At 39.0% G+C, this 16,217-nt stretch overlaps 2 protein-coding genes across 11 annotated transcripts in view; one reads left to right on the top strand and one right to left on the bottom strand.

Moving 5' to 3' along the window:
• NDUFB3 (NADH:ubiquinone oxidoreductase subunit B3) overlaps positions 1 to 5,142 on the bottom strand; it is a 7,542-nt gene extending 2,400 nt beyond the window's left edge. Inside the window, exons 1-3 of the mRNA XM_026089582.1 lie at positions 4,869 to 5,142; positions 2,958 to 3,035; positions 1,092 to 1,239 (exon numbers count right to left, since the gene is read on the bottom strand). Of these exons, the coding sequence (XP_025945367.1) occupies positions 1,092 to 1,237 (146 nt within the window). The 5' untranslated portion in view covers positions 1,238 to 1,239; positions 2,958 to 3,035; positions 4,869 to 5,142. The remainder of the gene's footprint in view (positions 1 to 1,091; positions 1,240 to 2,957; positions 3,036 to 4,868) is intronic.
• Positions 5,143 to 5,214: 72 nt separating this feature from the next.
• FAM126B (family with sequence similarity 126 member B) overlaps positions 5,215 to 16,217 on the top strand; it is a 68,076-nt gene continuing 57,073 nt past the window's right edge. For 3 of the 10 annotated variants that reach the window (XM_026089550.1, XM_026089562.1, XM_026089571.1), the window contains exons 1-2: positions 5,246 to 5,295; positions 5,818 to 5,901. The gene's annotated coding sequence lies outside the window, so the exon portion shown is untranslated. Of the gene's footprint in view, positions 5,296 to 5,817; positions 5,902 to 16,217 lie in introns of all 10 variants that reach the window. The other 7 variants (XM_026089516.1, XM_026089501.1, XM_026089507.1 and 4 more) reach the window with 7 other exon arrangements.

The following is a 16,217-nucleotide window of genomic DNA, read 5'->3' on the forward strand; positions in this document are numbered from 1 at the left end:
AACAGTCTAAGGCTGCTTGTGTTCCACAGAATGAGAGGCAACATACCCGAAACAGGTGCCAGGAAAGTTTGGTGGTAGCTGATAATCCTAAGGGCTCATACCTCAAATGACTCTTAGCATCATTAAAACCATATGTTTTACTCTATGTTTACAGCCTTAAACTGTTTCAAAGGAAGGAAAAAAAGTGCTTTCAATCCCAAATCCCTCCAGAGGTTATAGCATGTAACATAGCAACAACTTTTTAAACAGATTACATTTTTCTATTCTTGTAGTGATTTGAAGTAAGAGCAAACAGGTGAAGCCTTTTTTTGTGAAAGCTCCTAGAATAGCTGCTGGTGCAGCTTTTCTCTTACAGAAGGACTGGACTATACAGCACAAGACATTTAATATTCTTATTCTCCAAGGTTAAAGAGTACTTGAGCAACGTATTACATAATTCATGCTGGGAGGAAGTATGTTAAGCCCTGTTTTAACAGCTGCCTAAATAGTCCAGAGTTGCTCTGGGGAAGAAAGGAGGTAATCACAGTAGAACAGGACAACTTAGAGATAAAAAAACTAATCTTTCATGACTTATTTCTTCACCCTATTTTCCATGTTACATTCACTGCTTAGCAAAAAGAAATGCAGAGTTGAATCAAATTCCACATCATATACTAGTACATTTCTTCATTTCAAATAAAGGCCTCCACTGTATGTGAAGACTCCTATTCCTACTCAGAATGTCAGTATAAGTTCCACTGACTTCAGCAAGATCTGAGCATGCAATCTCTTTGCTGAAAACAGACAGGCTTACTCTCATGTGCAAGACCTGACATTACTTAAGTGTTTTGGGGAATGAGGCCTTGGCTGTTGCGCCTGATTGGTATCTATCACAAAACATCACAAAGTACATGGGTGCCTTGTAAAATGCAGAGGCTGGTCAAGGTAATGCAACAGTAGTAACTTCCACACAAAAAAAGTAAACAAAAACCTAACTAATATATTCTAGATGCATTTTCCCAATTTTTACTAAAGAAAGAGTCCTCTGCAGTGGCAAGTTTGGGCTGATGCTGCAAGACTGTCAAGATTGTTTCTGAGGCTCATGCACTTACCGAGCCCACGGATCCCTCAGACCCCGTCTAGCCAGCCTTTCCTGGACTTGTTCAAGCGGTGTACCCTCGATCTTCCATTGCCTATAGTCAGGGAGTTCCATTTTGCYGTGGCCATGGCCATGGCCATGTTCATTTCCATGCCCCATACCTACAAGAAAAGATAAAGAATTTTTATTTCTCAGAGAGTATCAGCTTATTTTCACACACTTGCAAAGACCAATATCCTATACAGGAAGAACAGGGAGGTTACAGGCAATATTCTAAAACTGTGACATTGTGCATGAAGCATCTTCTGCGGTATGACCTGTGCACCTTAGAACAGAAAACAAAGAGGTAGGATGCTTCATGCTATATTTCAGAAGTTGGTGATTAAGCACAATAAGGCAAACTGTGCTAGACTCTATTAATTATTTCTCATTGACAACAATTAGCTAATTTGTCTGAAGTCCTACATGTTTGGTTTGCTTAATATCAGCAATAACCATGTGCCAAAACGTGACTGCCTTAACAGATAATCATTGCAAAAGAATTAACACCATTATGTTATTTATAGAACAATGCATTTTTTTTGCTAATAAAGACCATCACTATGGACTTTAAAATATACAGCTGAATATAATACAAACATTGCCCAGGAACGTGAAGAATCCATGTACAATTTAAAACACAGAAAAGCAAACATCTCAGGACACCAAGATAATAGTTCATCCAAGTTTGGTATCGTAGTGTCTTTGTAATCCTTTTCACAGATGACTGATTTTGAAGACAAATTAGACTGTATAAACACTTCTGAAGTATGGCTTAAATATTCCACACTGGACTTTTTTTTTTTTTTTTTTTTTTTTTTTTTTTTTTTTTTTTTAAAAAAAATTTTTTTTTTTAAAATCTTTTTAAATTTTTTTTTTTTTTTCCCCACTTTTTTTTTTTTTTTTTTTTTTTTTTTTTTTTTTTAGTATGTCAGTTAAGGAACAGCACTACAAGTTTTTCCTGAGACTAAGCCAGTAAAATATTCTTACTTGAATACTTAGAATTTAAAAACAGTCCTGTGGCTTGAAAAATATCAGACTGACTTCATAACTATAATTCACTACTTAGAATACAAAATCAATACATGCTAAAGCTAATGCTCTAGCTTCACATTTAAAGAATATTGATGTACTACGGTTTATCACAAATTCTTTAAATATTTGGAATTACTCAATAAAATTTAATTGAATATACACTAACTGGTCATAGTTCAATTTCAAATTTAAAAAAATGTAGTCGGGGAAGATCCAGATGTAAATATCAAAGAATAGGGCATTATGATAGACATTAAAATCCTTATCCAACAGTAGTTTATTAAAAACATTTATGATATAAAGATGCACATATGACAAATACTAAAAAACAGGCAAAACTATTAGCTTTTTAAACCAACCTTATTAAACATTTAGAAGATTTTTGCATGATAATAGCAAATAGACTTTTTATATTTTTGCCACAATCTCTTTAGTGATAAAAGTTTGGTCAGATCTACTTAGAAAAGAAAATACAAATGCAGACATTCCTAATTTAATTAAAGGGAATATATTAAAGAAAAAAATGGTGCAGACCTTAAGCACACTAGTTAAAATGGCTAAGTGTTCCATTTGATAAACCTGGGAACCGTCTAGACTTATTTTAATCTTAGCCTAGAGGAAATAGGGAAGACCAAAGTGAGATACACAGAATTATGTTAACTTTTCACTGACATCCCGATTGTCCATTGTTGAGATAAACAAGAAATCACTGACTTAAATCTTAGATGCTGAAGTTTGCTACCCATACAAAGTTTTAAATACAGTGAGTAACACAGGTCAGTATTTATTGTTACTGCAGTGGTACCTGTTTTGTGACTCAATACAGCGAGTCTTCAGTCTTCAGCGCTGCTAGTGAAAGTAGTCTATCACAGGCCCTATAATACTGAACAAAAAAAAAATTAACTGGTGAGATCAGCTAAAACCTTGGAATAAGAATTTCGTTAGTGTTACTATGTTGTTGACTTAGAACAATTGGACAACACTCTAGCCACTGTGCATTTTTCAGAATCTAGAAATGCAAAAGTCTGTTGACCTTTACAGTGTATTACGTTTCCTTCTTTCTAAAATCTGATTTTCAAGGAGGAGGGAGACTGGTTAATTAATGACTGTGAAAGAGAAGGCATTTAATTTAAAAGTTTTAGGTGCATTGGTTCTAGTACATGAGAGACATCAGCTACATTTTTCTTGTTTGTGTATGAGTTTTAAAGAAACATAAAAATGTGCAAAACACCTTTATGTGCCGTTAGGGTAAACTAGGAATAATAATAACTTGTTCATAGCAAATTAGGTTAATGATGTCATACTGAAAGCATTTCCAAGCCCTGATTTAAATGACAGCTTAATTGATTTTCAGGGTAGAAATAATCTATTTGATAATCTAAACAGGCATATTTTAGACTCAAGTATTATTGCCTTGTAAGTCACCACTAACATTACATTCATGAAGCAGCTGTATAAGTTCTCTTACATTAAATAATATTAGGAAAAACATTTTTTTCAGTGTCTGTAAATGCACTTCAGCAGCACCAGGGCCCATCATTTTCAAGCTCTTCAGAGTACATCAAAAAGCTCTGAGATCAGTTTGAAAAATCTCTAATTTAGATAAATTACCTTTTTAAATTACACTTATTAGAAGATACTTATAATTAATCAAACCCATAAGGTTTGATTAATTGAACATTTTTTCTTTATTCTAGCTACAGATACTAATTTCCCCAGAGTCATAATCCATCTGACCACTTACTTCACTGAAAAAAGCAGAGCTATGATAACCAAGCTCCGAGGAAAAACAAGTGTATATTAAAGAGCTGGCTCCTCAGCTGCTTTGTAAGTTGCTGCCACTTAAGTCAAACACAATTATGGCAATAGAAGGTATAGGATAAATCAGTAAGGAAGGCGATGCACCTTACTAGTTCTTTCCTGAGGCTGGGAAATTCATGTTTTATTTAGATACACTTGTAAGAATACTAAGAAAATATAAAGATCCATATTAAAAAAAGTGATCAAGGTGGATGGGAAGATGAACAGAGGCATTTTCAGTGAGATAAGAAAGGATTGGAAGAAAATGATGGCTTTACAGTCTTTATTTTCCACAAAGCACCTGAAAATTCTTTCAGCCAGAATTTCCCATTTTAACACACATCTGGTAGCAAAGAACAGATTTAACGTTCCTAATTTTTAGAGAATTAACTGGAATGTAATGTTGCTACAAACACAGCCTCTGAAGTCAACTCTTGAAAGCCCCGGGGGCAAGGAAAGAGGATTTTCTTGGAGCAAGAAACCTGAACGAGAGCTCTAGCACAGTATGTCATTACCCAAAGAGCCAAAAAAAAAAAAAAAATCAAGCCCCAGTCTCCACCCTGCCGTAAAAAAACCCGAGGCCTCTCTCCTATCAGTATTTAAAAGAAACGGTTTTCACCCGTGTAGGCACGCTTTAACGCCCACAGCCAGCAAGCTGCACTACAGCACCGGGCGGGCACTCGCCGCCAGCAGAAACAAGCCATTAACGCCCCTCTGCGGGGCTGCGAAGCGGGGCCGGTAGGACGGGGCCGAAAGGGCGCCACCGGCACCGCCGCGCCGCGGGGGCTCCCCGGGTGGCGGGGAGCCGCGGCCGCGGCGGCGCAGGGCCCTCCCCCGCCCGGGCGGGTGGACAGTACCACCGGCCGGACCCTGCCAGCACCGGGCCCGCCCACCGCCCCCACCGAGCACCCGCTACCTGCCCGCTCCGCGACCCTCCTTCAGGACACAACCGCCGCCCGGAAGCGGAAGTCGCGGGGCGGAACGGCTCCAGCGGAAAGCACAGCGCGCCACGAAGGTTCCGGGCAGCTCCCGTTCCGCCCCCTCGAGCTCCTTCCTAGTGCCGTGGTGAAGGCGCCGAGGCCTCCCTCCGTCGCCCTCCCCTGCCGGCGGCACTCCCGGCGCCGCCGCGGTTTGACGAGACGGGTCGCGAACCAGGAGCGGCACCGCCGATCCCGGTGGAAGCGGGGGAGGGGGACGAAGGAGGAACGGCCAATCAGCGCGGCGCTTGTTGGGGGCGGGAGCGGTCCAATGGGCGGGTGCGTTATTGAGCTGCGGGGTTGGCAGTGGCTGGAGGTAGCAGCGGAGGTGAAGAGGGTGAGGGGGCGGCGGTGGCGGCAATAGCAGTCAGTACTGGAGCTGTCGGGTGGCGAGCGGGGCTTGGGCTTGGGCTGGGGCGGCGGTGGTGGTGGCAAGGATTCCCTTCCCCCTCCCCCAACATACACACCGGTCGGCTGTTGCCGGCCGACCGTTGCTGGGTGCGCGAGTGGGGACGGAAGCCCGTAGGGTGCGTGCAGGGGGCACGAGTCGTTGGTGTCTCCCCCGCCCCCCCACCGCCCCGCACACGTCAGCGCCCCGCGCCTCCGCCGGGCCCGGGCTCGGGCTCCTCGCCGCTGCCGCTTGCCGGAGCGGGGAGCACCCGGCTTGGTCCCTGCTCCGCGGGCGCCGCCGAGGGGCGCGGGGCTGCCTGGGTTAGCGGCGGGGAGCAGCACCGCGGACGCCGCTTATGTAACTGCCGGGCCGCTCGGCCCTGGCCCGCAGCGGGGCAGAGCGCCGGGCCCCTCGCCTCACCCGGGGGAGACGCTGTGGGGGAAAGGGGAGCTGCTACGCGCCCGGCTGGTGTCAGGAAAAAAGCTTTTGTTTTTCAGCGGGTAGGTCTTGAAAAGGCACCGGTGTTTGTTTCCATAGGGAAAGGGGGGAGACATCCTGAAATCCTGGAACTGCACTGGAAGGTAAGTGAAAGCTCAGGATTTTCTTGGGGCTCTGGCAGCAGTTTTTGGGGACTACTTCCCTGGTGAGATTGTTGCTTTGTTCCATTGAGTGCCTGTTTCTGGGGAGCTCACTGGCATTTTGCCTGCCCTGAGCATATAACTATCAAGTGTTGATTGCATTAGTATCTGAGTAATTATTTGTTGTGCTCTTCAAGGTTGAGTATATAGTCCCCTTTATTTGGAAAGAAACTGGTAAATTTTAACCATTAAGTCGGTGACTTACAAAGACTTAAATCATTCCTTAATTGTAGAAACTACCATAATGCTCTTTCCTTATAACAGAATACAAATGCTGGCGTGATCATTTCTGTTGCTTTTATAGAGTGAGAATAAATACTGGTTTATAGCATGATACTGGCAGAAGTCTGGAACAGATTTTAGTGCATTTTTAAATCCTGATGCAAAGCCGCTTCTGTATTTCAGTGTTTTTTATGGGTATGTTCAGACAGCATGAGAAGACTTGCAGGAGGAGTGCTATTATCATGTTATTAACAGTGAAACTGTTCCAAGTAGAGAGCCATCTGTTTAATCCAGGCTGCCTCTGTCTGGTTTCAGCATTGAATGTTTTTCATTGTGAGATAGAATCAAGATACAGAGCAGTCTCTTCTGCTTTGTGGATGCAGTGTCAGGGTGAAAGAAGACACATGTTGGCTTTACTATAATTTGTGTGGGGTGGAGTGGGGGACAGTGTCGGGGAGGGCTGTTTATTTGATATCTACCTGGGAGTTAAGTATCAGATACCTGTAATATATTTCTTGCTTTTTGTGGCTGAAAGTTTTGGGGTACTTGTTTAGAGTCCAGTGATGTTAAGGAATGTTGATATTTTCCTCGGAAAATTTTTTCAGTGATCTATGAGCATGTTGGGTACCAGACACTTTGGTCTTCATTCTTTTTGAAGGAAAAATGAGAGATCCTGGTGTTGTTTGTTTTTTGTTTTGTTTTGTTTTTTGGGTTTTTTTTTTTTATTCTTTCTTCATGGTACTTCAAAGTGTGGCTTAATGATCTATGCATGAAGCTATAGTTCCATGTTTATATTCTCAGCTAAGTCAATAATATTCAGTGGTGATCACATAATTTTGACTTTGTGTGACCTAGTGTGATCAAACAGAATTATAGCAGAGGGTTACACTTACCAATTGTTCATCTTCAAAAATGCTATTGATTTCACAGTTCAACAAGGTTCTGGGTAGCTGTTCTCCCTCCCATCCTAAGTACATAAAAACTCTGTATAGTTGATAGGTTTGCTCTACTGTGTGAATGCTTAATGTTTTGCTTCCTAAGCTACCTTTCTCTTCAGTGTGGGCTCTACGTTTTTTTTTTTTTTTTCTTTCCCAAATAAAAGACTGCAAATATGAAGGCTGTGGTGTTTTAGGGATACTGGAAGCTTTTTGAAGCTGTATCTTCACCAAATGAGTGAGTCTGGATAATTTCAAGGGGGCTTACAGTCTTGTTATCTAGCCTGTTTTTTAGAAGCAAACGTCACCACAGTTACTTATTTTTCCAGGCTAAACTACTGTAATATGCACAAAGAGCAAAAAAACACAAAAAGATATTTTCACCTATTTCAGAGTATAATGGATGTCTTTTAGGAAAGTAAGGTCATTGAGACTCCATATGCAAATAATCAGTACTTTTTATGGTTTATTCAGTGGCTTTTTTGTACTACTCATGATGATGATAGTTACTGGAAAGATTAAATGTTCTAGGAGATGGGTATGTTTACGTGTACCCAGCCTTGCAAGTTATGTTTAGCTGCAATTTCTGCTTATGTTACTGAGGTTGAGGGAAGGTGGCAGGGCTTTCTTGATAGCTTTCAGAAACCCCTTGTTTATCAACACTTTTGTTGATAGGTGTCCTAGATTAACAAGTTGTGGGATACATGGTTGTTACTGCTCTTTTCCACCTGTGCATAGTAGTATTCTCCTTATCATTGATCTATGTTTAGTAGTATGCTCTGCATGACTGTTTTCTGGAGGAGAGAGCTGCATGACTGACAGTGACTTGAGGAATAAAGTATTCTCTATTTTGAGGTGACAAATTTTTTTTGGCGGGGGGGAGCTGATTAATATCTTAATATATATGTGGACTACTTAAAACTAAATATTGCATCTTTTTTTCCTGGAATTACGTGATACTATCTAAGACTCTATATTAGTGGTTATTTGCACTTCATTGGAAGCCTGTTAGTTGAATGAAAAGATCAATCCTGTTGTAATTACAATAAACATGGAAAAGATTTCTTTAGTTCACCTTGGTTTCTGTGGATATTTAAAAAGGCTGGAAGGTGGGGAAGCAAATTATCTTCTCAGGCAGTAACAGAACTAAATATTTTATGGATAGTATCACAATCTCAAATTGCTGTTTCAGCTGTTTAGGAAAAGTGATGTGCTGCAGCAGTAATCTTAGTTTCCTTCTGTTTTTTCGTATCTGATAGACCATTCTTCCCAGGAAGCGCTGTACTGGGCTAGCCCGCTATTCTATCTCTAAATCTAAAACCTTGCGATCCTGGTGTATGACAGGACCATCATTTCAAGTCCTGCTTGCCTCCCCCAGCTGGGCAGTGACTGATAGCAGATGCTCTATTCTTATGCTCTTTTCTAGGCAAGCGTATAGTGTTACTTCTTAGGTAAGCTCTCCCTGTCTCTGAGTGTGGATGATATTTTGTATGGCCTTTCCTTCTGTGGGTATACTTAATTTTTTTAATCTCTTGAGTCCATGTATGGGTTTTGCATCTACTATCTTTTCTGGTGACAAATACCATAGTTCAGGTGTTGTGTAAGTTCTCTCTTCTGCTTTGAACCTGTTATCTGAGAACTTCATTTGATACTCCCTGTTTTCTGTATGAGGAGAGACAGCACCATTTGGCCCTTTCCCAAGCAGTTTGATACAAGTTTAAAATCTTTAAAGATGAGGCTAATGTGTTCAGTCAAACACTCGTCTGGGCAGGAGGAATAATCTTAAATCTTTATGCCTGTTCCCTTATGTTAACTTATTAACTAGTATCAGGCAGTGAAGGTGAAGACTTCCCCAGCTGATTCCTAGTGGAGGGTATCTTACGCCATAGGAATGATCATTTAAGAGCAAGTCCTGTGACTCTTCTGGGGAGAAATTGATCTGAGTAGAAAGTGTTTTCCATAGCAGAGTCTGACTCGCTACTTCAGCCAGTTATTTTCATTTACAAATGGGGTAGTTACAAGAAGTAATTCTTCTTGGCTTATTTAATGCTGTTTTCCATGGTGTTTCCTTTGCAGTTGTTTGCTTGTAGTASATATATGTTCATACAGAACTGTGCTTAAAGAAACATTAATTTCTGAATTGTGAATGTGTTTAGATGTTTCATGTAAGCCATAGAGATAACTATAAAGTAGTGATGATGACTTTTAGAAAGATTTGTAGGATGAGATGTATTATCTGAATGATCTGTTATTTTTCCTGAACCTTTCTATTGTCTTTTTTTGGCAGAAGTAGAGGAATCACAATAACCGAATTACAGAATGGTTGAGGTAGGAAGGAACCTCTGGGAATCATCTAGTCCAAACCCCTGCTCAAAGCAGGGTCAGCTAGAACAGGGTGCCCAGGACTGTGTCCTGTTGAGTTTTGAATATCTCCAAAGACGGAGACACCACAACATCCTTGGGCAACCTTTTCCAGTGTTTGACCATCCTCTCTGTTTTAAAAAAAAAAAAAAAAAAAAGATTTTCTTATGTTTAAATTACTTCCTTGTATTTCAGTTTGTGCCCACTTAGATGCAGAGTTTTTTGAGAGTAAGAAAGTGTTCTGAGTTTATGCTTGTATCACTAAATGAAGATAACTTAGCAAGCTGGTTTAATTTTTCTCTCTGCACATTTCCTGGGGTAGTTCATGCTTTTAATGACAAGATACTTAAGAATTTAAAATACTTTTTTTTTTTTTTTAACTTAAATCACTGGACAATCTTATGGGAGTGATTTGATCAGTCTATTCTTATTCCTATAGAGTTCTGGTTTTAGTTTCTAAACTTGCAGTATGAGTCCCGAAGATAGAGTGGTACTTCTGATAAAACAGAATATTGTTATCTAGTGAAACTGTATTATGAAACAAAATTTTCTGTAGCCAGCAGTACCACAGAAAAGAGAATGTATAAACCTTGATCAGGGGCTGGACAGAATAATACATGGTTTGCAAATTCTGTTCCAAAGCATGCTCCAATTCATCAATAATAAGAAAAGTTTTGACATGTAAGGAGACTCACTGCGTGGCCATTAGTCATTCTTCTGTGTTGTATTTTTCTGTCAAAGATAAATTCAGGGATAGGCTTTGTTTTTTACATTCTGTTTTCTGAGAGCAAAAGAAGATAGAAATAGTATGTTACAAATGTTTATGGTGTGACATTTATATTCATATACAGTGTTTTAAGAATAATAAACTATGCAGTCATGGAACACTTGTCTAACAAGCCATGTAGTCATTTTTAAAGTAATTTGCATCTTTTTGTTTTATCCCAGTGTAATGTAATCTGGATTTCATATACCCTCCTGGAGGATTAGGCTGAACTCTATAACAATATTATTGTCAACATGAGATCTTTTACTCTGAAAACCTATATTTCTCATACTAGGGGTTCTATTTGAAAATGCTTATGGGAATAAAAATACGGTTATCTACATCAATAGATATTTTCTTAATATTCACAATTCAGGCTCTTTGTAAAAGATAGAACTGTCATTGGCAAGTCCCCATTTCAGGGTGATTCCCCCCCCCCCCAATGCACTTTCCCTTCTGCGGGTAGTCCAGCTTGCCACTGCTGCCACCTATGCTAAGTCAGCTCTGCCTTCTTGACCTCCTGGTATGATTCTGTAGAACAGCATGTTTTTTACAGTTCAGATTTATTAACTTCATTTTGAGTGAAAACTAGAGCACCAGAGACATTTGGAAAGAGATCCTACTAGGGTGGAGAAATAAAATCTCAGATGACTGACTGTTTCAAAATGGTGAGCTTTTTTTGTTTTTAACTTACTTTTAAGGTACTGAATATCATTACTTGCAAAATGCCAAATTCCTTGGCTGCGTAATACTGATCAGCACAGGACCTAACGGAGATGGTTGAAGCAATCCAAACCTGTTAAAACTCTTTTCCAGGAATTTTGGGTACTCTTTCCATGTATTTTGAGGGCTTTCTACAGGAGAAAGAACTTAACTTGTAAAATATAAAGTGTAATGTTGTTATGCAGGTGTTTGGCCAACAGTGAATTTTGTAGTCCAGAAATGCTAAATCTTGTGTTCTTGTCTCAGTAATTTAGCTAATCTTGCTACATTATTATTTTACTATGGTTCTTCAGTAAACTGAAATGGTTAGGCTTACATATTGGTGTCTGCAGTATGGTTTGTGAGTTCTTTGCATAGTTATACAGTACTGTTCCACTGAACTATATTTAAGTGAAATGTATGACATGAATATATGTGCAGGCTAGATGACTGTAGTTTGATTCAAACTGGGCAATGTTAAATTTGGGTTTTATTTCCATTCTCTATATTTAGAACTATTTTAGAACTTTATTTCCATTCTCTATACTTTGAACTTGGAATGTATTTGTTTTTAGGGTCTTCCTCCCCCCTCCCACCCTGCCCTGACCCATATTTGGGTGCAGGGGGATTATGCTACCTCTGTCTGAAAGGACTGTGAGAAAGTTTACAAGATTGATCTTGTAGGTTTTCATGGTTGTTCAGCAGAGGAGGTAATGGGTTGAAAGAGTTTTAGTTGCTGAGATGATTTATATCTTGATTTCTCTGTTTTGTGTGTTCATGCTTTTGGGGTTCCTTTCTTGTGTATTTTTAGAGCTGGTCTGCTTCTAAGTAAACTTAGGCTACAAGTATAAATCTGACCAAGGAAGACTCCAAGCATTTAATAGCTGTCTTCCTTCCCTGTCATTATCCGCATTTGCAGTGCTTTTCTATAACAAAGCTTATATTATGTATAGATTATATAAAAATTCTATTTTTCACCTAGATTATATAAAAATTCTAGTTTTCATCTTCAGATATTTCTTTCCCAGCATTGTGCAATTGGCATCAATATTTTGAAAATTGTTTCCAGGAAGTTTTGACAGTTGGTGCAAGAGTTGGCATGATAATAGAAAAAACTTCAAAATATAAGCAAGTTGAATTTACTAATCAAGGTGAAAATCTGTGCTCCCAAAGAAAATGAAAAGCACATTGTGTTTTGTACTATCTGTAGTTGCAACATATCATTGCAGAAAAATGCGCAGATGAATATTCAGCAAATATCAGTTTTTGTAGTGACCAGCAAAAGAGCTGATCAGCCATCACAAAGCAATCGAATATGTTAATTGACAAGTGTCAGTGAAATTAATCCTACAGCATGTTTATATGTTATTTAATCAGTTTGTTTACATCTCTTCTTTTGATTAACTATATATATATATWTTTTTTTCCTTCTTCGCTTCATTTATTTCCTTTTTCTTCAAATGGGTTGATAAACACCTTGTTGTTTCTGGAGTTCTGAAATCTGTTTCTTCTTTCTGTCTCCTGATCTTATTTCCTGCTTTTTCCTTTCTGTCTCCTTTAATTCTGAGAATGTTCTGAGTGTTAGGAAAGGCTGGAGAGCAGACCCGCTGCATACCTACCTTTGTTCTGATTTGGAAGAGAGCCATGAGGAAGAAAACTTAGTTAAAAAAGAATTCCTGAAGAAGTAGTTATTCAAGCAACCTTCCCGAATATCCTAAGCATAAGTTTTTGGAGACACATAGGCATAAGTGTAGAAGATTTTGTGCTGGGAATAGCTTAAGCTGTTTTTCTTTTTTTTTTTTTCTTTTTTGTAAATTTAAAGGTTTTTTTGCATGTGAGAATAAATTAACTAGAAACTGTTAGGTTTGGAGGTCTTTTTTGTTTGTTTTGGTTTTGTTTGTTTGTTTTTAAACATCATTTTTGTTGAGAATCTGACATCCTCTGGCCCGTGTGTCCCGTATGTAAGCTTTACTGATAAGTCCACCATGTGCTTTAGACATTATCTTAGCAACATCATGATGCTGAACATAGGAGGTCTATGACCTTCTAGCTGAGATGTTTTAGAAAGTAGGAGGCTTTTATATAAATTTAGTTATAGAGGGGGTTGGAGCGAGCAAGTCATCAGGCATCCTAGTGCATGCTGTCAAAGTAGGACTTCAGAGAAACTTTCTCATATTTAGCAAAGAATGAAAATTCACTTTGAGATATTGGTGTAGTGGGATTTGAATTTGCAGATCAGCTTCTCTGTTTTGTTTTGAATCCTTGAACTATTGTCAAATTACACCTTTAAGTATATTTTGCCTTGGCAATAATCTTGTTGAAATTAAAACCAAATAACAACTTGGTATTAAGAAAAGAATGTGAACTCCACGTTGATATAGTCAGGCGATATCCATAAGAAGCCTGCCATGAATATTCAGGACAAAAAATTAATTAACGCTATTGGAAAAGGTATCAATGTCTTTATTAAAATAATGTTAAGGCTGGCAGACCCACCAGGTATCTTTTGATTAATGAATCATTGCATGGACAGGTATGTTCATGATGATTTCCTCTTTGTCCTCCGGTTTACTTTTGGGCAGGCAAGACAATAAAGTGCACAAAAACACTGGGCATAGGCTCTGCGTATATAATTCAGATGGATGTTAAGGATTTCTGATCTCTGGGACAGCTTCGGTCTAATCTTGGGAACTGAGGGGTTGTGAAAACAGTAATTTAAAATTGGTTGTTCTTGCGGGCAAAGAAATGAAAAATTACTGAACTGTTCATTTGTCAGGTATTTGTTGTGCTCATAATCAACTGTCCTAATTACAGGAGCAGCATCTGGGTAGAACTGTTTATTCTGTGGGGAGTAGGGTACTGGGCACTATTATGTATGCATATATTAGTTGCTACAAAGACTATTATTTGTGCAGTTTGGGAGGGGGTTATTTTGTTCTTTTTTTGATATCTCCTGTTTTTTGGTTTCACTTTGCTGTATTCTGGTTTCTATGACCCTTTGAAGACAGTCTGCGCGAGGGTGAGTCTATAACCCATAAACTCTGTTTTCAAATAGATGATTTTTTTGCTTTCAGTGGTCATTCTTTTTTCATGCAGGTTTTTTTTTTTTTTAATTGCAGACTAAATGAATACAGTGACGAAGGCTTTGTCTAATGTATTATTGTCAGTGGGGTTTCTCTCATGGAAAGAGGAAGACTAACAGCACTGGATTTGCATCTGATGTGCTGCATTTATACTGGTCTTAATACTTTGCATATACCTTATGAGAGATGTCAAATCACTTGATAGATGTGGTTATCTGTTACCTAAATTTTGCAGATGAAAATTCCTCATGCTTCTGGCACTGCTGAAGTCGATGGTAGACTTATAATTGACTTCAGTGGGATTAAGACTTCGCTCTAAATCTCCAGGCTTCTGTTCTAACCATATTGCATTGTTGAACATATGTGAAACTGAACTTCAGCAGACAAAACTAATGCATGTGTTTGTGGTTTGAGTTTCGTCCTGATAGCACTAGTCTTTGTAGAACAGTAATAGTATAATAGTAAGGGTGTGTATTTTTTCAAACTCTTAAAATACTAATAACCACAACTGATAGACAAATAGTTGGTAAAAGTCCATTCACTTCAGTGAAATTACATGAAAAGTGATTTCAGATTGAGGAGTTTGTTAATAATAATGAGCCCTTTGACACAGAAATGTAAGGCATGCTGATGAAGGATTTATCCTAGGAAAAGCTCATATTTCTCTGTATATGACAGTGGAAAACTTTCCATTGCTTTTTTAAGATGTTGTTTCACTGAGCTGGAACAGTGTACAGATGTGAGCTAAATACAGATGCAGTTAGAGGAGAGCAAGGGGAGTTTAGATGTGGAATGGAAAAATGGCTAGTTCCTCATGAGCATGGATTGGTTTGATTTTTTTTTTTTTTTAAGTTGCTTGCTTGTTTGTTTTTCTTTTTCTTGGTCTAGATCAAGTCTTGGGCAAAATTGCTGGGCTGTCACAAGGTTCTAGATTGTTGATTGTGCGTCCATTGTATTTGGTAATTGTGTAGCTGACAAACCATAATGTGATGGTAACTTGCTCTTGCATCTGTGTAACTGTAGTTTCAGATACTGATGCTACAAAGTTTTGGAAGTTATTACACTATATTTGTTGTAATTTCTTGAGAAGATCACAGAATGAGATGCTGTTTTTATCAGGCTTCATGTTACTCAAAACAGATTGCAACACAAATCTTGACATGTTAGAGTAACAAGAACTTGGTGAAAATCTGTTAAACAGTCAATTGTTAATGGAAATACAAGTAGAGATGGTCATCCTGGGGTGGAGGGTAACTGGAACAAAGGAAGAAAAGCAATAGTTTAAATTAGTTCAGTATGCCAGGTAAGCATTTGTAAGCTATATTTCTGTGCTGTTTAATTTCATGGATCTTCTGTGACAGCCACCCTTCCATTAAATTGGAACTGTCACGTGCACTTCATGATTACCCATTCAGCTGAATGGCTAGAAGCATGCTGCTACCTTTTCTGTCTATTTAGATCTGTGCACCTGCCAAGGCTTATTTCCTCTGCTGTGACTCTTCAACTTTGTGTTCACCCAGGTGACTATGAACACCAGGAGAGATTGATATGCCTCTGATTATCCTGTGGGATAAGAAAAGTTTTTATTTTTGTTTGGGGGTTCCTTTCATGGGAGAAGGAGAGAACAAGATTTTCTTTATCTCCTCACCGTAACCAGTGTTAGAACTTGAGACAGCATGTACAAAATTTCAAAATAATTTGCCCTGAATGTTTGCCCAGGCTGTCCAGCTGATTGCTGGAATGTAAACAGTTCAGCCACCAGCCTGGGCTTATTGTCCCTGCATCTCCAAAGAAGGAGTTGGAGAATTGAGGTGCACTTGTACATGTGCAGATGTTGAATGGACCGTGAATATGAATACTAGCTCTTTAAGATGTACGGTAGTCCCAGTGACAGTAACTGTTGATGTCACAGAATCTCTACCTTATTTTTCTGTGTGTACATCAATGGTAAAAATACTTATGCAGTCATTCTTTATACTTATAAAAATTAAGCTTTGTTGGATTGTTGCAGTCACTTCAGCCAGCAGAAGAGAGAAAATATTTTTGAGACATTTGTGTGTTTAATTCATTCTCACAGAGGCTGCATTATGTGCACGTATCTTGTGTTGTAGGAGTCGCTGCACTAGACTCATTGAGGCAGATAGCGCTTTGCTCTTTTCCCCTTTGTGAAGGTTAAATCCTTTCAGTTTA

Source organism: Apteryx rowi, unplaced genomic scaffold, assembly GCF_003343035.1.
Source record: "Apteryx rowi isolate R43461 unplaced genomic scaffold, aptRow1 scaffold_12, whole genome shotgun sequence".
Taxonomy (NCBI): Eukaryota; Metazoa; Chordata; class Aves; order Apterygiformes; family Apterygidae; genus Apteryx; species Apteryx rowi.